The 23,749-nt window shown below is 29.3% G+C and overlaps 3 protein-coding genes across 3 annotated transcripts; 2 read left to right on the forward strand and 1 right to left on the reverse strand.

Moving 5' to 3' along the window:
- Positions 1-20: 20 nt before the first annotated feature.
- Positions 21-612, forward strand: LOC126832918 (uncharacterized). The gene is made up of 2 exons (XM_050563958.1): positions 21-173; positions 295-612. The coding sequence occupies exons 1-2, from the start codon at positions 21-23 to the stop codon at positions 610-612; spliced, it is 471 nt and encodes a 156-aa protein (XP_050419915.1).
- Positions 613-1,617: 1,005 nt separating this feature from the next.
- Positions 1,618-5,219, reverse strand: LOC126832753 (phosphoribosyl pyrophosphate synthase-associated protein 2). The gene is made up of 7 exons (XM_050563661.1): positions 4,974-5,219; positions 4,785-4,904; positions 4,472-4,581; positions 4,228-4,406; positions 3,642-3,920; positions 2,176-2,322; positions 1,618-2,102 (listed from the first exon to the last, which is right to left on the reverse strand). Exons 1-7 carry the CDS (start codon positions 5,048-5,050, stop codon positions 1,944-1,946), a joined length of 1,071 nt encoding a protein of 356 aa, XP_050419618.1. The 5' UTR covers positions 5,051-5,219; the 3' UTR covers positions 1,618-1,943.
- A 1,861-nt stretch (positions 5,220-7,080) lies between these two features.
- On the forward strand, positions 7,081-12,034 carry LOC126832761 (synaptogyrin). Its single transcript, XM_050563682.1, has 5 exons — positions 7,081-7,334; positions 9,741-9,978; positions 10,365-10,504; positions 10,565-10,712; positions 11,156-12,034. Exons 1-5 carry the CDS (start codon positions 7,230-7,232, stop codon positions 11,179-11,181), a joined length of 657 nt encoding a protein of 218 aa, XP_050419639.1. The 5' UTR covers positions 7,081-7,229; the 3' UTR covers positions 11,182-12,034.
- Positions 12,035-23,749: the final 11,715 nt, after the last annotated feature.

Raw genomic sequence — 23,749 nt, forward strand, 5'->3', positions numbered from 1 at the left:
TCATTAATAACGATAATAATATGTCTAACGAAGAGGCAAATTTCGAATGCTGGAAAATAAATGTTTATTTTAAAATAATGGACTGTGTAATAAATGGCATGAAAAATAGGTTTTCAGTAGAAAGTCTAAAAATCGGTGTAGGAGTGGACAATTTTATACAATTAAAATATGAAAAAAGTATTGAGTTATTAATAAGTATGAGGTACTTATGAATTTAAAATAAATTATAATATATATTTTTTTAATTTATTTGAATTTTCTAGAAAACATGAAACATGTCCAGAAAATTTGAAGGCTGAAATGATGGTCATAAAAAATATGATGAATAAAGAATCCTTTGAAATTGATGACATCATACCCATTGTAGACAACAATATATTTCTAAATTTTTGTAAACTTTTGCAAACTGCACTGACTATACCAATATCATCTGCCTCATGTGAACGCTCATTTTCTGTTATGAGACGAATAAAGAATTGGATTAGAAATACCATGACAAATGATAGGTTCACAAACTTGTCAATACTTCATATTGAAAGAGATTTATCACATGTAATAGAATCAGAAAATGTACTCAATATTTTTGCAGAAAAAGACAGACGTATAAGTTAAATTTAATAATTTAATTTTAATTGTTTTATGTATTGTAAAATAAAATACCAGGTTAAGAAGGAGTCATATTTATAAATATGTATACATATTTTTTTTTTAAAAATGTTCCCTTTCCCTTTATTTCATGATAAACATAAAGAGTTTTTGGAATACATTTTTCTAGTCCTATGTAGCCCTCACAGATAATCAAACAAGCTACGCCAATGTGACAGACCTAAGTAGATAATTCATTTATTACAATATGATCATAAAGTTGGAATACTGCTATAGTATTTTAAACAGCGAAATAATAATAAAAAATTCTAGTGATATTCCTAATATAAAAATTATTTTCAATGTAATTTAAAAAATATTAAAAGCTATTTTATAGACATATTTAGTAGATGAAAAATAAATAATAATGGTACAATAATTATAATAAGAAGAAGTAAAACAAAAGAGCTGTTGTCGTGCCCATGTTTTTTCTATTATCTAAATTAATGGGCAACAGTGTAGCACAATTACAGTTTAATGAACCTTCAATATTTAGTAATGCACATCACCCACTTATGTTGTAGGCACCTAGACATTGGTATAGTCACTAGGTATTAATGATACTAAATAACCTACCTATAATACCTAATGACCTACCTATACCCAAATTTTATACTTAATATTATTATATTTTATACTGTCATTTCACAAATTATTTTAAAATTATATTCTCAATGAAAGAGTTGCAATGTTCGTTTAGTTTTCCCTCAAAATAATATCTCGCCCAGATTTTACAAAAATAATTGTCTACCACTTAGTTTGATAAGGAAAAGAAAATATTTTTTTAACATTAATTTCAGTGACTGAATAGATTTTTTGTTAGCAAGGGATAAGTATAATAATGAATAATTTAATAAAAATTACCCAAATGAATGCCAACAATTTTAATTTGGCAGTCGATAACCTAACACATAGTAAGTCGTCAGCTTATTATTTTTTTTTATTTATTTAAAAATAATCATTCTATTTATTTATTTTTGTACATTTTTCAATAATAATTGATAACTAAAAACTACTTTTTTGGTTTCACTAGTTCAGTGCAATTTATATAAAACTAGCATGCAGTCTGAAAGTCTCATAATCTACAACACTGTAGTATGGCATATTAATTATTAATTAAGTTTAAGAAGTTAAACATGTGTTTAAAAAATAAAAACTAAAATATTACATATTAGTGAAGAAAAAGTTTATAACCTATGTTCATATTTTATAATATATTTTCTTTAAAATTTTTTAGTAAACATAAAATCTTAGTTTATGTTGTAGTAACAAAGTAAATTGCAGTTATCATTGATCAACTAATCTTCTAATGTAACATTCTTGAATAAATATGACATGGATTCTTTGTTATGAATTCTACGAATAGCTTCGGATAGCAAAATACTGATGTCCACAGTTTTTATTTTGTGGCATTGCATTTTTTGTATTTCATGAGGAATAGTATTTGTAACAACCACCTAAAAGTAACAATCAATGTAAGTCATAAATCATAATATAATTTGATGTATACTATTTAATTTTAATATATACTTCATCGATTGGTGATGATTCAATAAGTCTAGGAGCGTCTGATGACAGCAAACCATGTGTAGCCATAACATATATTTTGTAAGCTCCGCGTTCTTTTAACACTTCAGCAGCAGCAACAAAAGATGCAACATCGTCTACCATATCATCCTAAAACAAAATTAAAAAATAAAATAATGGTGTGGTCAGTAGTCAGCTGTAGTTGCTGTTAGGTGATGCTAATTGTAAGATGGGTGACGACCTATGAGTTATAGTAGTTCCAAACCATAACCATAACCGTTCAAAAAACACAAAATAATTGTAAAAAAAAACGTACACTAATGATCACAGTAGTTGCAGCAAAAATTAAATTTTTATGATTGTGAGTTCATAAAAACGTTATAAAAATTATGAAATGGAAAAAATATATACATTTATTTATAATGATTCAATATAATTGTTTTTTCAACCTTCAAGGTTAGTTAACAAGTCTTGTTGGAAAATGATAAAAGTTGTGTTTTAAGGAAGATTTTTGTGTGCCGTAGAATAATTGTTGACATTTATAAAAATTATGGTTTATCTAATATAATATGTTAATTAATACAGTCTGAATACACGAAAATTTGACAATGAACACAATGGTGCCACGTTAACAACACGCTAAAATACGTAAATGAAAGTAGACCTTCTAGAATTATTTTTTTTGTATATCAGTATTATAAAATGTCACCGATATCACAATATAATTAACAAATACAGTCGTTGCCAGATAAGTTGGCACAGCAGCAGCGGCGTTTATCAGCAAGTGTATCCTAAACTAGTTTTTTTCCTCGACCATCCATCGGCTAGGATGAACATATTTCGAACGCAAAGGTTCTTCATTATTGTTGTTGTTATTACTATTATTATTATAAATTTTATAAAATTAAACCATCAACTATAATTCGACAAGGCACAGTAAAAAAAAAACAACATAAAACACAGAGAACCCCTGTGGCTTTGCGTTTTCGCGCTGCCGCAACTGTGCAAAGTTATCTGGCAACAACTACATAATTTATTAACAATTATAATCAAATTTAATTTGTTTTTCATTAAAACTGTAGTTACAATTGTAACGTTTGTATAATTAAAAAAAAAACATGATACTAAATGACCAATCCAGCTCTAGGACAAAATTAAATGATATATAATAGTTAATAGTAATCCAACTAATTTTAATATGAAATTTTGCAATATTTTACTTCAGTATCGAAAATAGCTGAAAAAAGTAGCTATGTTGTACTTGTTTATATGGTGTATTATTAATATGGTTTTTTTTTATTGTAAAAAACCATTAAGTTAATTTATAACAGCTATATATATATAAAAGAAAAAAACAATAACAATTGATAGATTGAGAGCACTCAGTAGTGTCACCCAGCCCAACATTGTTTATTAAGGGTATTTAATCCTTAATAAACGGTATATTATACTTTAGAATTATTACTAACCACCATGATAGCAATACGGCCACCAACATCACCAACAACATTGATTGGAGGTTTTTCTTTAGCGGGATGTTGTGGTACTCCAACACTAACATCCATAGTTCTTGAACGAGAAGTTGAAGGTGGTGGTGAATTCCGTCCATCAACCATATCGGAGTCAGACTCTTTTTGTTCACCATGAATAACAGCAATTCCCAGGCGCAGACGTTCAGCATAGGATGTGGCTTTTTTAGCTGAACCTGGATTTCTAGCCACTATCACAGCATTGCGATAATCTGGAATCTAAATAAAAACAAACTATTTATAAATACAAAACATAAGTAAAAATGTTAAAAAACTTTTGCTAATTTCAAAGAAACAACATATATATTTAAAGTGCTCCATATTTTGATATTTCTCAAATTTTCATGGTTTCCAAATATATGTATATATATATATGTTCACTGACATGACTTGCACTCATTATACAGCATAGTTGTTTTACCAATATTTTTTTAATGTAATTTGGAGACAATTGAGAGGTGGAAACCATGAAAATGAAAAAAAAAAACTAAAATAAGGAGCACTCTAATAAATATTAAGAACTTACACATTCTTGGATGTACTGTAAAAGAAACGGCGAAGCTCTTAAATTGTCAACAGGGCATTCAAAAAATCCTTGAATTTCTTTTTGATGTAAATCCATAGTTATTACATGAGTTAATCCTGAAGAACACAACATTTTAGCCAGTAATTTAGACACAATGGATCCACGTTTACGCATTTTACCTAAAATATATTTAATTATCAAATCAATTAAAAGTGTAACCGAATATTTATGATTTATTAGTTACATTGTTTGCTGTAAGGCAGATAAGGAATAACGCCAACAATGCTTTTTGCAGAAGAAGTTTTACATGCATATGCCATGATCAAAAGTTCCATAATGTTATTATTTACATCTCTAGAAAATAGTTCATAAACTAGGTTAAGGATATTAATAAAGACATAAGAATTCACATTGAGAATTAAATGAATAATTTTTTAAAACTAGGACAGGTTAATTACAAAAAATCAATAACGTATCTAAAATTACTATACTATTATTTGTAATACTACAAATATTTATTTACAGCTTCAGTTCAAGTACAATGACCGACTACTTACTTTGAACCTGTTTGAATGATATAAATATCTTTGCCACGAACAGAATCGCTTATTTGAACCGATGTTTCTCTGTTGGTAGTGTACGAAACAGCACATCGTGCAGGCTTCACTCCAAGTCGGCTGTAGAAATAAATAATTTAGATTTATAATAATATTCTATACTTTAATGAAGACTTGACAAATAATTACCGAGCTACCAAATTGGCCAGTTCCAAGTGAGAATTACCACTGACAATCATAATATCCGTCGACGTTGCTATATCCATGGCTACAAAATAAAATTTGCTCGAAAATTAATACGAATACCAAACCTTTTGATTTTCAACGATTATTATACAAAATACGTTTTTGGAAATTAATGGCACAGAAAATATAACAATCCGTGATTTGATTTTGTTCAATATAATGTGTATATTGTACTTCGTACAAGTAATTAAATAGATAAGAAACCAAGTAAGAAATCAAACCAAAATATCGGGGAATTATTCAATTGAACTATCAAGGACGCTATAGACTTAAGATAACAGCGGTAAACTAAAAACACAAAAATGTTGCCTACTTGTTGATGTTGATCTTATTTAGTTGTTTCCGTAAATAAATACATAGTAGGTATACCTACATTTATTAAATACTTTTGAAGACGGAGCTTTCCTAAAAACTCGTATAAATTAAAATTGTCAAATTTTAAGATTAAGTAACAGCTTAATTTAGTTGTTATTTGTTAACAGAGCGACTGTTTTGTCCAAAACGCCACGTTAACCTTATAGCTATATAATTATTAACTGTTAAAATAATTATAATAAAAACGTCCACAGTATTAAAAATATTATAAATAGGTACACTTTTGTATTGACAAATCTCAAATCTCTGCAAAAGCAAATAAAAAAAAGACATTATATTCTTTTTTTGTAAATCCAAAAAAAAGCTATACATTAAATATTATTTCTTTTAATAAAAAAAAAATAATGTATTCTTTCAATGTTTTTAAATATAATTATTTCAGATTAGCACTGCGTTTGGTGATCATGGTGGACACTAGATACCTACTAGAGAGTAGATATCGGAGACCTAATATGGTAATCCGTAAAACAGCGATGATTTGTATAATATATAGTTGAGTTTTTCGAGTAGATTTTTATCTAAAACCTGTTGCATGTGATGGAAGTGCATATTATATTTTTATTATTACATGCGAATTAGTGGGTAAACTAATTATACTCGGATAATGAACTATTAGACTAAATATGTCAACTTCCAACCCTCTCTCCAACACTGACGGAACCTTAAGTAAATACAAGGAAATGTTCTATTGCCCAATTAATATGCTACAGTTATAAAAAAAAGACCTACCTCCTATTAAACTGATATTTTTTTTTGAAACTAGCGCTTAAGTAATTTCTGAACTGCGTTTGGTAGGCACAACCTATTGGTCAGGTTTGGTTGAAATCGGAAAGTATAAATACAAATTTGTTAAACATATTTATTTATATAACAGGTTGTTTGAACTAAGATTCAAGAAGCAAAAAGAAGAAGACAATTAAGAATTTTAATTTTACCAAAAAAAGTTGTACAAATGTATTATAAAAAACGTATTATTACTCGTCAATACCAATTGTATCCAAACTAATAATATTTACAGAAAAAGTTTAAAAATTAATCAGAAAGCCAATAATTTGTTTTGAATTGTATCAATTTTTTCTCTCAGTTTATGGATGACGTTTGTGAGAAAAAAAATGAAAAATGTCAATAGTGAAAATTTGGTTGTTCGCCGAAAATGTTGTCATTTTTGACCTGACGTTCGTTCTTCTAGGAAACACTTCTAGGAATTCCAATTATTTTTTAACAAACTCCTTTCATACAATATTTTTATTTGAAGATCCGTTTATTCACAATTTATAAAATTAGTATTTGGTATCTATATTTTGTATTTATTTTCTATGTGTAGGTCTACACGATTATAAGTTATTTTGTTGTATAATAATATAATGTAGCTGCTGTTGAAGGTCAACAATGTGTATTGTAGTTCTTGGTGGCCGTGAGCGGTATTTGAGAAAAATTGGGGAGGGTGGCAGGGCTGCGGCAGGGGAAAATATTATATGTATTGTATCAGCTAGTGATGGTGGTTTCGACGGCAGCTGCAAGTTGGTACGACGGCGACACACCCCGGTGGCGATACTAGCGTTGCTTGGTAAACGCCACCCTCCAATCGTTAAGTACAACAGTTGACCTGGAGGGGGTTGAACGGGAAGGGCCGTGGCGGAGGGGGTTGGAAAAAATCAATGTGCCCGTGTTATCTCGGCCAAAGCTTTCCGCTACTGCGTTGATAATACGCCATCCGCGTAAACAACAAACAACTCTGAATATAGTTGGTGTGGTTCAACTATTATTTTTCAGTTTTCCAACGATCCCGCGCTACTGCTTTGTGGTGCCGACTCAAAATTGGAAATGGACACTGGCCCGCAAGCATACGGGGCTGGCAAGGTCGGCGGAGCGTTCAACGTGCAGAATTTCGTCCGCAAGCCTCAAGTGTTCGTCAGACTATTGTCGTTGGTAAGTCCTCTCCGCAATAATACTGTGCACGACGCTCATCGACCGATGAAATAAAATAACAATTTAAAACAAATATTTTTTGAAAAAAAAAAACTAAAATCAAAATCCACGGCCTCGGCCAAATCCACAATTGCAATAACGATCGTCAACGACAGTATAGGTTACACAAGATTCGATTAGTTCTTAATGATCACCTTTTACACGTTTATAGCACTCTTAGTTGGACAATAAAAATTTGGTAAACAATAGCTTGCGTTAATGCCGTAATTAAAATGTAAAAGCATTATTATAACTTAATTATTTATATTTATTATTATTACCTATTTAATATTTTGGCTTTCTTAAAAATATTTTTATTATCCACGACCTGAATGCCATTATTCATATATTTGTATTATTTGGTTTTAACGACACATATGCCTATCATAATATACACTGGCCTAGTTGTAATGGATATGGCTGTATCGTTTCATTATCTGTTACAAACAAAATAAATGAGGTATTTAAATAGTGAAATTAATTGTTTATTAGGTAACCACAAACAAATTAATGTTAAAAAACTGTTTTAAATTAAAAATATCCAATATTCGATTATTCAACTTTGTACTGTTAGAATGCGCCAGTTAAAAATACCGCAATGACCTACTTACAAATAGTACAATACTGCACTTGAAAAGAGAGGATTAATAATTTAATTTATTGAACATGGTTACCATTTATGCAATTATGCTTTATTGATTTGTTATTCAGTAACTATTTTTACTTGCTCTATAACATTTTGTTAAGTACACAATAAAATTATAAAACGAATACCTATTTAAATATATTATCTAGTTTTTTTAAATAAACAAAAAAGTAACTTAAGGACATGTTTCCTCCATCAAAAGTGACGTATTTAGGGGAGGGGCTCAGAGGGATGTAGCCTTCCCCGAAATTTCAGAATATATAATGTATTAATTATTCCTGTGCTGTGTGCAAGGTGTTACTTCTTTAATTTTGGTAAATCGAAGGATAGAAATCCTGACTACTCTACTATAAAAATTGTTTATAATATTCTTGAAAATTTCTGTTAAAAAACGGGGGAACTGTTCAATATACGATCATAAAAAAAGTCGATTTGCTAATTAACCCAAAAACCATACTATTGTTTTTATCGATATTATTTTTTTAATTATAATACCAGTTAATCAACAATTAATTATTCAATTTAAAAAAAGAAAATACTCGGACACATTACTCTTGATAAACATTTTGATTGTAAAAAATTAACTAATCGAAAATACGCCTTCGAACTAATGACCTACTAACACACAGCCGCCGTATATGCAAACGTCGCCCACACAGAATATTGCTATAGTCGAATAATAAAAATTAAAAAAATAGCTGTTGTTTCTATTATCTATGTTTTTATGCAGCGCGGTGCATCTCACCAAAATCCAATCATCGATAATAATAGTTTGTATTAAATAGTATCTAAATATGTCTACACTTAACAGTTGGTTATCATTTTGTAAGATGTAGTGTTTTTATTCAGATAATTAAATTTCGATAAAAAATTTAGTTAAAATTACATACCTATTTTACACATTTTTTGTTTTACTTTTTACTGTAAACAAATAAAAGCCTGAAATAATTAATACAATTTGTGTTCGAGTTTAAAAATATTTTCCAAAACAAGTAGTATGTTGTATAAAACTGATTGCAACATACAATTATTATCCTATTCATAATTCTGCAGTATCACGATATTGGTTTGAAGCTTAAAAAGAACAAGTGAGATAATTAGTTATTGTAAAAGGACCGCACGCAGAAGTCAACTGAACTAGTGTTGTGATGTAATCGATTATGAATGGAACGGTTTTATATTGTAATTTATATATATCGATATAATACAAACGGAGCACATGATACTATAAATGGTTGAGTAGTTAAATGAAGGTGTTCGATCAATAAACTACCAATTACATCTAAAACCTGATGTACATTTTCTATTATTAGATGATAATATCATTTACATTTTGTCAACTTCGCTCAATGAGAAAATTCTGTAGTCAGTCAAGCGTTTTATCTAATCCGGCCAGCCTATTTAATTTAAAGATACCTTTTACTGTAATGTTAATGTTTATAAATTATAACACTGAAAACGACCCAAGTCCTCGGGGGAGGAAAGCGTTTAGTTTCCATCTAATAATAAGTAATCAGTTTCTAATTAAGCATTAACAATATACATTATACAATAATCAAGAACTAACTATAGTAAACTTACTTCAATTACATTATAATTAAATGGAAAACGTTAATTAAAAATCCGAGTTGATCGGGGTTTCAACCTTTATTAATGTTACTGTTGGTATATTTTATATTTTTACAAAAAAATTGATATTTCGTGTTTTTTTTTCTTTTTAGCTATTCGGTTTGATCGTATACTTTTGTGTGTCGTCCGGCTCATGGACTGTAGACAAGAACACTGGTGAAGAGATTTGTATGTTTAACCTGAAGAATTTCGGGTGCCATATAGGCGGTGTCGTTGGATTTACATCGGTAATCGGAGCGGTTGTATTCGTCGGCGGTGAATACTACTTTGAAAATGTGCCTTCGGTAAAGAGTCGCAAGCATTACGTTCTTCTCGACCTTGGATTTTCAAGTAAGCCTCGACCTAGAAGTATTACAGATCACATAAACATTAAGCACAAAACACATTTAACAATCTTATTTATTCTAACTTAATCCTATAATTGTTTTGCTTTCAAGTTTCAACACTTTATCCAACTACTTTTTACATCTGAAAGTTATTTTTTAAGATTTGTTATCATTTTTTACTACACATCAAACGCCCAGTCTACTCCACATAAAAGCTACAAAACATATTTATGTGTTTAAGGACTTTTAATAACAGTTATGAAATAAACTCAGAAAACATACTCCTCAGTCTGTCAGGGTTTAATTATTTTATGAAGTATAACCAAAAGTGTTGCTTAAGTTTTTTCTAGTCGGTATACGAAACCGTTAACTCATAAATTCACATTTTAGGTCTTTGGGCGTTTTGGAATTTCTTGCTCTTCTACTACCTGTCCAGTTCCTGGAGCGATACTCCCGAATTCCCCGAGTCAATAAGCACTGCCAATCCTACAACTGCCGTTTATTTCACATTGTTCGCCATATTTTCTTGGGTAAGTAAAAACGTACTTATCAATATGACTTCTCCTTAAATACCTTATGTGGTGTCTTAGGCTGCTTCGGCGTACTTTGCTTACCAGAGATACCAGATGGGAGTTGACCCAGCATTCGTATCGTCCTTTGAAGCCGATCAGTTTGGAGGATACGACGAAGCACAAAACAACTCTAGCCACGAATCACCGTTTAACAAACAGATTTCAGGTACAGCCAAAAAACACCACGCTGTTGAATACTTATAAATAATACGGTCAAGTGTTCCGACCTTGTAACATAGAAGATGTTAGACGTGTTGAAAGAAGAGAGAAAAGTAAAATGAATAAGAAGGATTAATGTAGATCATTGAGATGTAGAAGTAGAAATTAGAGGTGAAAGGTAAAAACAGACCTAAAGATAAATAAGCGTGAGATTCGATTTGGCGGGCCAATCCCATTTACACGGGATAAGACGAGGGAAGGAAAGACAAATAAGTTGGTAATTTTTGATTAAAATGACTTAAAATTTCTGAATTACATTTGCTATCTTTAGTAAAGATGAGGTTAGAAAAAACGAATGCAATAATCAGAAACGAATTAAATTACAATTTTACCTAAAAAAAGATTTCAATAATGAAGCATGTTAATAATTATTTCATTTTGTTTTTTTAGGAGAATACCAAAATCAAGCCTATTAGATTCAAAAAACTCTTCCGAAGCGAAACTGAATATACCTGCATAGGTTTACTAACAAGAAGAAATATACTTTTTAGTTATTAATAATCATATAGTCATTAATAACAACCGGGGTGTTGCCGAAATCGTTAACATTTCTACTTAAACATTTAAAAAAAAAAATATGCGTTTTAAATTATAAAACGGTTTAAAACGGTATCAAACTTGTAAATTCTTACAACTCAAATTGCGTTGCTCGACAAAGCAATAGACTTTCCTTAATTTTTAATTGGCAAAACTAACACTACTATACATTTTTTAATTATTATATAACAAAAGTAATAAGTATATAATATATACTAATATATATATTAATATTTTCAATCATTATAATTGTTATTACTGTCCACTTTATTTAAACTAAGTATATATACGATTATTATTATATTACAAATAGATAAATAATAAAATAATAACTATAGTGTTATAAACAGTACTTTTTTTTATGTTTTAACAAGTATAATAAATTATAATACTTATAATATATTTTATCTCGAGGAAAGTTTGAAGTAGTATTGTGGCGCTGATAAAGGAAAATCGTATAGTATGTATAAAATATTATGTTATATAGGTGAATTATCATTGTACAATAATACTAATATTGACTGGTGAAAAAAATATCTATATCTAAGAGCTTTTAATTAATGTTGTATGCATTTATATTTTTTTGGCGTTATTTATATAAATCATATTGTCATGTAACATAACTACTAAAGCTGATAAATTCGGTTTAATCGTAAACTATTATATAAATATTTATGATAGAGTTAAAATTCAATCATGTTAAACAACAACAAAAGCTGTGTTGATATTTTACCGCATCAGTATTTTGTCAGTAGTTTATTTTACTATTATTATTATAATATATAAAATATATAATATATACATATTTATGGATATTATTGCTTTTTCTAGTGTATTCATAACATAACTGTAAATCTACACATAAAAAAACGATAAGTAATTTACTTTTACATAAATACTAATTAAAAAACATGTAATTTCAATTAAAATAGGAATTGAAAACTAAAAAATCAACTTCTGTGTACGTATTTTTGGCGATTCTTTTTTGTTTAACCAATAATAAAATCAAGCTATTCTGTGAATATGTGTTAGTAATTAAAAATATAAAAATTTGACGACTTAAAATAACCCGTTCAAAACTAACTTACTTGGAAATTGTTTTTAGAAATACAATTAACAAACTAAAATAGCTCAGCGTGACATTATAATAACGATCTTAATAAGAAGTATATATTATTTGCTCACAACTTTAACAGATTTAGCATTTATCCTTCGTACAATTTCAGGTTAAACAATTTTTTTTTTAAATGATTAGTTTGATGAGTTAGGCTCTTGCCTAATTTAAATATTCTTTTAATTTCCGTTTATTCTCAAAGTAATCTGATGACGTTACCGCACTACATTACTTTTGATGAATTCAATTATTGAAACCTCCTTGGTGAACTGACTAGCTGTCATCATAGACTATTATTTCAAAACAATCATGTCGATGATAAGTACTTGTCCCTGTGACTTTTGTTTGTTTTTTGTGTTTATTAACGATTTTTCTAGATAAGTGTTTGTTCGTTTAATTGTAATAACATGTTTAAGGTAATTATTGTAAGTGAATGTTTTAAAGCATTATACACAATTATTCAACTTAAAATTGCACAAAATCCTATAATAATATGTATTTACATTCCTTGAGTTCATTAACTCAATTAGGATTTAAGAAAATATATTATACATTAATAGGATTGAAATACGGTGTTCGAGTGAAATTGATCATACTAATGCAAGCTCATGATTGGAATCATGTGCCTGAATAATTTCACTAAACAGCCGTTTTCATAGTTAAATACTTCAATCCTATCAACATAAATATTATTTATACATATTTCTTCACCTTTTATTTATCTTGTTTTTTCTTATACATTTTTAGTATGTATATTAAAATGTATAGTACACTATTAGTATACCATAAGTGGACAGTTATGTGTTAATTAATTTAAAAAGTCGCGACAACCTTGTTATTCTAAAAACTTTAAAATATTGTTTTACCTTATAACAAATTCCGAAAATTTTCATTTTTATTTAATGAACAATTGTATTAAATAGAAAACCAAGTAATATCACGAAATATAGAGCAAACATTCTCGAGTATAATGAATGGTTGATTTTAATTTTTTTCTTACTGTTGCCAAATTAAATATACGAGGTCAGAGCTGAATATTGTTTTTATAAGTATGTAATTTTGACATGAATATGTCTTTTCGCTGGGCTCAATCCAAAATTTTATCCACGATCGTGGCATCGTGACAGTAGTATCGAATAGTGATATTTATTTTAATGTGCCTACTCTATATTTTGAACCCCGGTACGCATTTAGTCCTAATCCTCGAGTATCAAACAATCTGACGATTAAACAAATGTCGGATTGATTAGATGTAATGCTTATAAACTTTAATCTAGGTTTACCCGTCTGAGACGTACTTTTCAGCTTATGTAATTTGTATTTTATTAAAGAGCTCACATGTAGTTATGTCAAAACTTATCCTACTGGAAAAGGGTTGACGCCTCATATGTATGTAGGAGGAAATCATAGTGTTCTAACAAAACATCACTTTCTATTCAGTTTCCAAATGTCTAATAACCAAACACTAATCACAATTTACAGCGTAAAATAAATTAAATTTTTGAAAACCGGAGGTCTATGTGGACGTCATTATTTTTCTTGTCAAGTCATTTTTTACCGCCAAAATGGCTATAAATATGAACGAAAATAAATAATACGCAAATAATTATTATACAATAAAGCCAATTAAAATTACCCTGACGGTTGAAATTATCAAAATCGATTTGCATTTATCAATTGTTGCATATGTCAATATTTTGCCCCTTGATAAATAACCGCGTTCGGGAACCTTTGTCATACGTGCTTGTCCTTACCGTTCGTAGATAAACATTTGGAGCTAAGCAACTGCTACTTGTTGTCAGTTACCGGATAAGTTCGAGTTCCATTCAACTGCTACCCGCATTGGTCTGGCATGGACCTCCTCTTTTTAAAATTGATTTGTTGTATTCGGTTGTCTCAGAGAGATACTCGACAATACCCATTACCCTAACATATTACATTAATAGTAGTCGTCTAGAAAGAAACGGCAAGAAAAGGAGCTAATACTCACTCTGCCACCCACCAAATAACACCATTATAGAACTATGTATTATATAATCCAGATTGTAGATTGATAAATAACAATAAGAGAAGGACAATATTATAGTCTCAATATTTCCTATGACGTAGAACGTTTTTTTTTTACATTTTAACTTTTATTGTGTTTATTTTTCATGCGCACACAATTTTTATATATTTACTAGACTTAATTAAGTCTATACCACACGTTTGGACTGAATAAACTAATTAGTATTTAAAATCATAAAACAAATTAGCAGAATACATAGATTCCTTATGATTTATTTTTCTCCTGAAGCCACAATCGATATTTTATGAAAGCTCTAAATTAAGAAATGAAATAATAAAAAATACCCTTCGCTACAATTAATTATACATTTTTCAATAATAACGTTACGGGTATTTTGGTAGCAGTCTGTTGTGAATGCTGATTGAATTGCTTCCAAAGTACGCGTATATAGTATTATTGGAAAGCCGAAAGTGTATCGTTTTTTTGTAGCGAAGAGAGTATTTTTTAATATATTATTATTTTATTCCTTAATATATAACCACAAGTTTTGCTCGAGTTTTTTCTAAACCTTAAATTACTTTTTAGTGTTAAAAACTTTTTGTAGGTAACCTCAATTTTACAAACAAATTATTTTTATACAAAAATGTGCACTTTATTACCGGATTCTCGTCGTATTCACTGAGATAAGGAGCTAAGGGGAGTTGAAATTATATTTCACTTACTTAAACGTTTTAACTTAAATAACCCTAACTGATGTAAAAATCGATATTTCTTTTGAATGGAAATTTAACTCTGGAAATTTAACACTGGAAATTAAAAAAAAAAGTTTATATATCAATAACAATAATAGTTTCGACTAATAAAACTATTTTCGGCAGGAATAAAATATAAAGTTTTCATTTTTTCCACTGAACTTTATCTGTTTATGTGTCTAAACAGATACATTATACCGTATAAGGTGTGTTTATTTACGAGTGGCTGCTATATTTTTTCATATCCGTTTTATTCGTTTTCCTATCTTTATTCTAATATATCAAATATTGAAATAATAATTTACATGACTCTCAAACAAAGTACGAATACTAATATTGGTGGCAATGGTAATATTCACGAAAAAAAAATTTGATATAACTTTACTATAAAATATGTTTAATATTTTGTATTAATTTAACTTTCATATGGTTTATCACCACTATAACAAGTGGTATGTACAACGGTTACATTTTCTTTTAATGTAACGTTATCGAATTCATTATAATGAGACTTTACGGTGAAAGAAATTCGTGTCACGGATATATTTGATGATAATAAGAAAGCCACAAGAGAATACATAGTAGCAAATAATAGCAAAAGTTTAAGCACTTTATTCAAAATTAAATTGGAAAAGTTATGATACTAATTACAAGCAATAAGCCTTAAAAATACCAAAAGTCTAATCGGCGTTTTAAATTAATAGGCCAAAGACTATTAAGAGTCAAAGATTTTAATAGTAATACAGCGAAAAACAATATTCAAAGATAATAAACGAGCGATAGTATTGTTTGTATACCCATAAGAGAGTAGCAGGAAAATGGGATTTAAAATAAATGAGAGATCGGTTTAGATAAAAACAACATTCATCTGTTGAGCTTAATAGATTATTAAAAAGTGAATTTAGTCATAACCTAGAATTTAGGTGCAAGTTTGCATTAGTTATACAACTAGATCAAAGTGACGCCACCAAGTTAAAATGTAAGTTGATGAAAAGGACTACAAAACTCAAAGAGAGGCGATTGGTGGACATATAGTGAGGTGACACCGTTGAAAAATCATTATCCATCTATTTCAGGAACCGACTTTATAGTCCATTAGGAAGAATCAGCAATTTTAAGATAATATATGGATTTTACTATAAATAAAGATCAATCAGAGATTTACAAAGAACATAAAGTGATGGATTAGTGTCATGGGCATAGACAGTCAACCAATTACTACCAATTATTATTTTGAAATAATAGTTTATTGTATTTGTTGACTTGATTTTTGATATTATATTTTGCTTTTAATTCTATTTTGTATTATTAAAATTAATAACTTAAATTGTTTGCTATAACTGTTCATTAGGTTGAACGAGTAAAAACATTTGATTAGTTTGATGAATAAGTAATCACATTGTTGGTTATGTCTGCTATAATAATATACAATGTACAAATGTACATATTATTATTTAAAATCATAATACAGATACAATGTACAATGTACATGCCTTAATAATTACTAATACTCAGTTGTGACCGAAATAATTTCTTAATAATTACTCAATACGAATATATCTGTGGTTATGTTTTAAAAAAAATATTTATTTTTTATTACATTAGACAGGAGGGCCGAACTTGAAGGTTGTACTGCCATTGAATTATACATTGGTTTTAAGAAGCTTCTATCATTATTTTGTTATTTGTGTTTTTGTGCGAGTCTGAAGCATTTAAAACTACTAAATTTATTTCAACGTTGGGATGAGAGGAAGAAAGAATACAAAGAAATTGTCCAAGGATATTATTCGTCCAAATGAATAATTTATGTAATTTAATTGAAAGGTACATTTCAATTGACATGCATTTATGTAGGAATTTCTTTTGTTTTTACCTACTAGTGTGTTATACTTGAGCTGTACGTTCGCAATTCAATTATAATATGATAATTAATGCAGAACATACTTGCTTTAAAACATTACCTATCCGAGTTTACTATACTTAGCTTAAATAATTATTAGCTGAAGTTAGATTTGGTTTGCTCCATAATCCAAAACTAAACAATATTAGTTATTCTTTTTTATTTAACACATGTTTATAGAGGCAACTTATTTGAACAGTACAGTGATAGTTAAACAGACAATAATACAAGTTAAATTGATGTAATTATATAATAATTACATAAACAGTTAACTATTGAACAAATTAACATTTTCATAGCATATTATTTGTATTGCCAATAAACTAGTTTTGCTATTTCCTTGCAACTTGATTAGGTTTTTTTTTTATTTATTCATATGGCAACTAAAATAGGTTGACTAATAATAATCAACCCTTTTTCGATGGGATTGACTAATGACTAGTCAAGGTGTATAATAATCGTACTTTAGATAAGGAAAGATAAAATACTTACTACTCAAAAACTGGTTTTTCTCGATGGCGTCATGCTTACTGTTTGGCTGTGCTACCTTTAACTCATTTGTAGATTAGTTTGCTTAACTAAAATTTGTATGTACAATACGAATAAACGGGCTTTAGAAAGTACTATTGTTAACATCGGTATATTAACGTTCCTTGAAATAATAATTCAGTGGCCTTTATTATATGAGTGTTGTTGAAATTGCAATGGCATTTGAACCATATCTACTTTTCACTAATAAAGCGACAGAGTCAGAAAGAACACAATTTTATTTTAACTACCTGTAGTTACGTAGCCTAAAAGAGTAGTTATCTACAAATGTTTATCTATTGTATTTGTATCTATCTATATCTGTTTATTATATTTAGCCCTTCGGAGCTAAGGATCTATAATATACGCATGTCTGATGCCCCCACTCATGTTTATTGTAGGAATTATGGCGGCGGAAATGCACTCACTTATTACAAATAATTTTAATAGGTCAATCTGAAATTTATTTGTTGACCTTTGGTTTATGAAAAACTTTTTTTTGTTACTTCTATAATACACAAAATTGGCATTTCAATCAAGAATTAGATGGTTGACCTTTACGCATTGTTGTATTTTAGACCAACGTTGGGAAATATAAAAGTCAACTTTTGTTTTAAACACCAAAATATGTAAGTTTATACAAATTTGTTCAATTCAATTTTGGTGATCAATTGATCTATAGCAGTTGCCCGACCGGTGATTAAGTTATCGATTTCTACTTCATACATCTTATTTGAGTTTCAATTGGCATTAATGATTTTTTTGTTAATTATAAAGCCACAAAAATGTATTGTAACAATAATTTCACTAAACCGTTAAATCGATAGTAATTGAATTATTACAGCATAATATTTAGGGTATACCTCTTGGTAAAAAGTTCACGAATGAGGAAATTCATTTTGTTTTTTTTACTAAAACCCAATTTTATTTTAAGGGTTTGAGATAAAAAACGACTATCGTGTGACGACCGTATTTGAATTCAACTGAGGTCTGCCTAATGACGATTATTTATTGTTTGCGGTTACAGAAAAAAAAAATAGGAAGCACAATAATTGAATTCGAAATTATGCACCTTGCGATAAGAGGTGTAAAATAAAACGAGTTGGTGTGTATAAGTTGACAATTTGTTCTGTACACAATTGTGACAGACATTTGAATAATTAAGTCTGCCGTCAACCAACGTGCTCGTTCATCACGGTTTCTCGAACGTGAAAGTATTGTTAAAAGTCCTAACTCTGGACTCCTTCGTCTGGCCTCATCGGCATTGTGCTTTACACGCTACGCGTGTTATATAAAGCAATTAAAAACGACCAACAGACCGGAAATTTTGTCCAATTTTACATAGACATATATATTGTTATTTATTATATAACCGTTTTGATTCAGTTAGGCGTGAGAACGCCACAGTCTGTGAACATTACAGAAACTTAGGCGCGATAGTGATGTGTAGGAGGGATGTAAACTTTACACGAGCAAAATGCACATCAGTAAATATAGTATGGCCGTTTTTTCGATAAATGCAAAACGGTTTGGTCCTGTCTGGCAGAGCGCTAGAGATATTGATGAGCTGCTCCTAAATCCCGCTATATATTTCCCTCTTGCCATTGCATAGTCATTTATTAGCTTTAGCAACGGACCCGTCGCTGTTGTGCTAGACGATCTATCCTCTATCTGTAGGGTAGTCGAAAAACGGAGTGTACAGATTGAAATTTGGATAAAAAAAAATATATATATATAATTTATACAGTTTGGTAAGCAGAGTTAAATGTTTTGCATTTCATTAAACCTGATCGAATCGGGAAAGCTTATATAATAGTAATAATGACCCGATCTGATGTCCATCGATAATAAGGATTAAAAAGGTTTATTTTGTTTCAGGTCGAACCGAAAATTTTGGAATTCCATAATGATTCAAAATATAAACTACAGTACTTTAAATAGCCGTTTCAGTGAGTGATATACAGAGACGTACACACTTTATAAAGGATTAACATTTTTTTAATTAAAAATATTAACATTTTCGGGCACTCGTTTAATATATTCTAATAATGTTAAAGGCAGCTAACCGTAAGGGATAATAAAATACCTTGTCCCTCACCTCTCTTTTGCGCACATTGTTATGTTAACATTTTTTGATTCAGTAATACTATAATAATATATTATATAATATCATTTTGAAGATGTTTTTAAAACCATTACTAAATCATAGTTGCAAAATTGAATTTTATTAATTGTCAAATTTTACATCTTTAAATTACTGGTAACTCAACTAATTTTAAAAGATTCTGCGGTTGCAAAAACTTTTTTTTTTTTAAATAATCATTGCCTGTGATCTAATTTATGAATACAGAAAATACATAATGAGTTTGTTAATAAAACTGTCTTTTCAGATGTACAACACATAAATAATAAAGTAAAAATTTAAATATTTATTTAAAAAAAAAGTCAAATTAATAATCATAAATTGCTTTCTGGACAAACATTTTAAAGCTTACTAAAATTCAGTAAATTACGTTGTAGCAGATGTGCGCTATGCCGAATAAAAGTACAACCAGTGGGTCTTTAACCTAATGTGCCTAGTTAAGTTTTACTCATTTGCTGTCTAGAGTTGGCGGTGTACACTTGTTTTGTCATAAATATAATTTATAAAGTGAAATTAGTTAAGTTACTAAGCGGTCATGAATTTTAAAGTGAATACGCGTTGGCCATAAAAACGTTGTTAATGTTTAAAAAATTACAGTACACAAAAAAAAAAAAACAAAGCCCATAAATATATGACGTATTACGGTGATAGAGTCGAATGCGATGAAACGATATGGACAAATATTATTAGTTATCTTTTAATTAAAATTAATTTGTAACTTGTAGGTATTATAAAATCGATTCGTATGTTTAAACCGACGATGTTGGCACGTGAGCGGCGAGACGCTGGTTGCCGTATAATGGGATATTAGGAAACAATGTGCATGAGTCGATTTATCTGCATCTATGTACATGTATATTGTATGTATATATTCATAGGATATTATGCCTTCGTAGCGTAGGACGAGTCGGCGGATTTATTGCCATGAAAGGCAGCTGCTCGTCCGGGAATAATTCTAACTTATACCAAAAGTGCTGAATCCGCATATTGGACAGTTACCACCGTCTTTGTTGAACGCAGTCTCCACCTGTCTGTATTAATTAAACATAAATCAATGTACCGTAAAATCGCCGAACATAATGGTGTATAAATCACATATATAAGAATTAAACGTATTCTGAAGATGATTTTTTTTACTTTAGAATTATACGGAAATTTAAAAAGTGTTTTCTTAAAAAAAAAATGCAATAACTCAATAAGGCTGTACATATTATATAATACACGTTTGCCATTGAAAAATCTCTCGGGGAAGGGGATTTATTTTTGTACAAATATTTTTATAAGAAAAAACTTGTAAAACTCTCGGGAGACGATTATGGGAAAACAACACATTTAAATTTGCATTTTTTTTATTTTACTAAAATGAATAAATTATTTTGACCAAAACTATTTTAATTGCGCTTTTTTACAACAGGGGAATATTTTGGACGTTTGGATATGTAAGAAAAATATTATTAATTTTGTTTGAAAAAAAATTGTTAATCTTTTTATTAGGTATACACTTTTTATATTTTCTTATTATAGTTTATTGTTACATAAACTAGTATTAGAGTTTGTGTCAGTCTACAGTTTTTTCATTATCGCTACATGCATGTTATATATTGAATTCCCAGACGACACGACGCGACGGGACACTTAAAAACTAAAATATCATTTTAAGCTCAACAAATTGACAATACTTGGTAGTGAAACCTATTGTCAGAATAAAATCAATTCGTTTTATCAAAATTGTAAAGAATTTTGGTGTTTCTGAATGACTAAGTTGTAAAACAACAGAAATCAATTTTAACTATTATTTTGAGACTAGTTTTGGAGTGTACACAGATTAGAGACAAAATATAACACAACATAATTGAACAGGTAATACATTATTATTAACTGTTTTGTAGTTCTACTTATAAAATACGAAATTAATAATTGATAACTGTATACTGCTGATGTAAAAAAAATGTCAAATAGATGTAAAAACTAAGGATATAATAAGTTTAACAACAAGTATGTTATATATATTTTCGGAAGAACACTGTTGTATAGAATATAATATAATTTTTACTTCCAGCTGTGATGTGCTCAATTTTTACAACCCTTCATATAATACACCTGTGGTGGTGCGAAATAAATTGGTTTTACCAGCGGGTAAATGGCTATAAATTAGTTTTGTTTCTTACAAAAGAGCACTTTGGTCCCGACTTGATCGTAAACCAAAATTATTTTTTCTGGAACCATGACAAGTCGTATCATTTTCAGTGAAATCAAATGCAATGACTAAGTGTGTCAATTTCACCAGTTCGGATCCAGTAGGACGCGTTTGACCATATTGTCGTATGTAAGTTTTCATTAAAAACAAAACCTTAAAGGATAGACAGAAATATGTCGGTTGCGACCGGCTCGTTTGCGGTAACGACAAAGCACGGCGTCATGAGTAGGCAAATCAAGTACACGACTGCGTAGATGGCAGGAGGTGAATAATACTATGTTATAATATTGCTTGCCTATAAAAAGCCCACGCTCGTCATGATAAAGCAACTCACGTGGATTTCTGATATTGTTATGTAACCACATGCAAAAATATGTATAGGCAACAACACGTTCGGGGTAGTGAGAATAACATAGCGGCAATATTATTCCGTATAAAATGTATATGTCTATTATAACTTGATTATTTTAAAATACAATTAAAAAACTGATTAAACCACGTCATTAATTCATGTAACGCCCAATAATCGCATAAAATACACTTGTTAATTATATTGAAAAGAGGATAATAATCAATAATATAAATTTGTATAATATGTAACAGCTTAGAGTTATACAATTCAGACGATATGGCACGAGGAGGGGCTGAGTAGCTGAACCAAAATTGTCATAGAAATATTTTTTTATATCATAGAAAAAATTACGGTGGGGCGGTAACTACAAACAAAATTCTTTATTTTTAGTATTTAGTATTTTTAACCACCCTAATTTATATACTATTTTATTTATACTTATTACCTACGTTGTTTTTGCGTAGAATGCTTAAATACAGAATAACAGTATTTTCTATATTAGTTACCTTTACTAGATTATAACTGTATGTAGATTATAGGAATAAATATGTTTAGGTGAGTTGTAGAATACGTCACTGGTTTGAGTGAAGAGTAAATATATAACATTAAAATTGCTTTTTTTAGATTTGTTGAGTTTTCTCAAGACCCAATCATATAAAGCATCCTGTTAATGTTCCCTACCGGGTAAAATGAATAGCGTGTCGAAAACGGTAAATCTTTTCAAGAATTCCAAACGTAAAAAAGACCGAATTAACTTTATTTCGGAAATAAAAAAGGATTGAAAACGGCCGTTTCCGAACTAAGCCTATTCCTGCGCCGTTAATGATATATATATTTATATAAAAGATTTTAATCGACAAAACATATTACCTTACCGGTAAAATGCAAATTTCTCGTCTGAAGAATAAGACGACCGGGAACTCTGAAAAAGGATAAAATATTGTTAAGAACTTTCGAATAAACTTGCTTACTATATCTTACTATATAATGGTGTGCGATCAAGGTGTCATGACTATCAGACAAAACTGTCTTCGTACTCTGTATAATATGAATTTAACAAGACCATACTTATAGTAACATTCTTGTACAGCGAAAATATATCTTTTGTTTTCCGAGGCCACAGAGCTTACCGTCTGAAAAGAATACAACAATTTCTTATTTATTTAAGTTCCTGAAGTGTCTGATCTATTTTCGTTTTTATATATTAAACACTGTTTTGTTTGTTTTCGAAAGAAAAAATCGTTCATCTTTCATTATTAAAATTCTGCAAACCGTATGGGAAATTATCAAATATAATCATATCTTAATATCGACCGTTGGATTGTGTTTCAAAATTATTTTTTTTAATCAACTCTTACACGTACCTTTTCTTCTTAGTACTAGCTCTACGCCAGATGTTTGTAAATATTTTACATCGTTATCAAGTTTAACAAAAATGATCAAAGAGGTCGCT

This window comes from Adelges cooleyi, unplaced genomic scaffold, assembly GCF_023614345.1.
Source record: "Adelges cooleyi isolate 19-005CV unplaced genomic scaffold, UGA_ACOO_1.1 ACOO_flye_CR_arks_rails_tigmint_CR_PRNA_167, whole genome shotgun sequence".
Taxonomy (NCBI): Eukaryota; Metazoa; Arthropoda; class Insecta; order Hemiptera; family Adelgidae; genus Adelges; species Adelges cooleyi.

Bases quoted from the DNA above. Each gene is read 5' to 3' on its own strand.
- LOC126832918 (XM_050563958.1), top strand. From the start codon at position 21: ATGTCTAACGAAGAGGCAAATTTCGAATGCTGGAAAATAAATGTTTAT. The intron at 174-294 runs AAAAGTATTGAG...GAAAATTTGAAG, and splicing joins TTATACAATTAAAATATGAA to GCTGAAATGATGGTCATAAA.
- LOC126832753 (XM_050563661.1), bottom strand. From the start codon at position 5,050: ATGGATATAGCAACGTCGACGGATATTATGATTGTCAGTGGTAATTCT. The intron at 4,582-4,784 runs GTAAGTAGTCGG...ACTATTTTCTAG, and splicing joins ATCATTCAAACAGGTTCAAA to AGATGTAAATAATAACATTA. The intron at 4,407-4,471 runs GTAACTAATAAA...AATATATTTTAG, and splicing joins TCTGCCTTACAGCAAACAAT to GTAAAATGCGTAAACGTGGA.
- LOC126832761 (XM_050563682.1), top strand. From the start codon at position 7,230: ATGGACACTGGCCCGCAAGCATACGGGGCTGGCAAGGTCGGCGGAGCG. The intron at 9,979-10,364 runs GTAAGCCTCGAC...TTCACATTTTAG, and splicing joins TCTCGACCTTGGATTTTCAA to GTCTTTGGGCGTTTTGGAAT. The intron at 10,713-11,155 runs GTACAGCCAAAA...TTGTTTTTTTAG, and splicing joins GTTTAACAAACAGATTTCAG to GAGAATACCAAAATCAAGCC.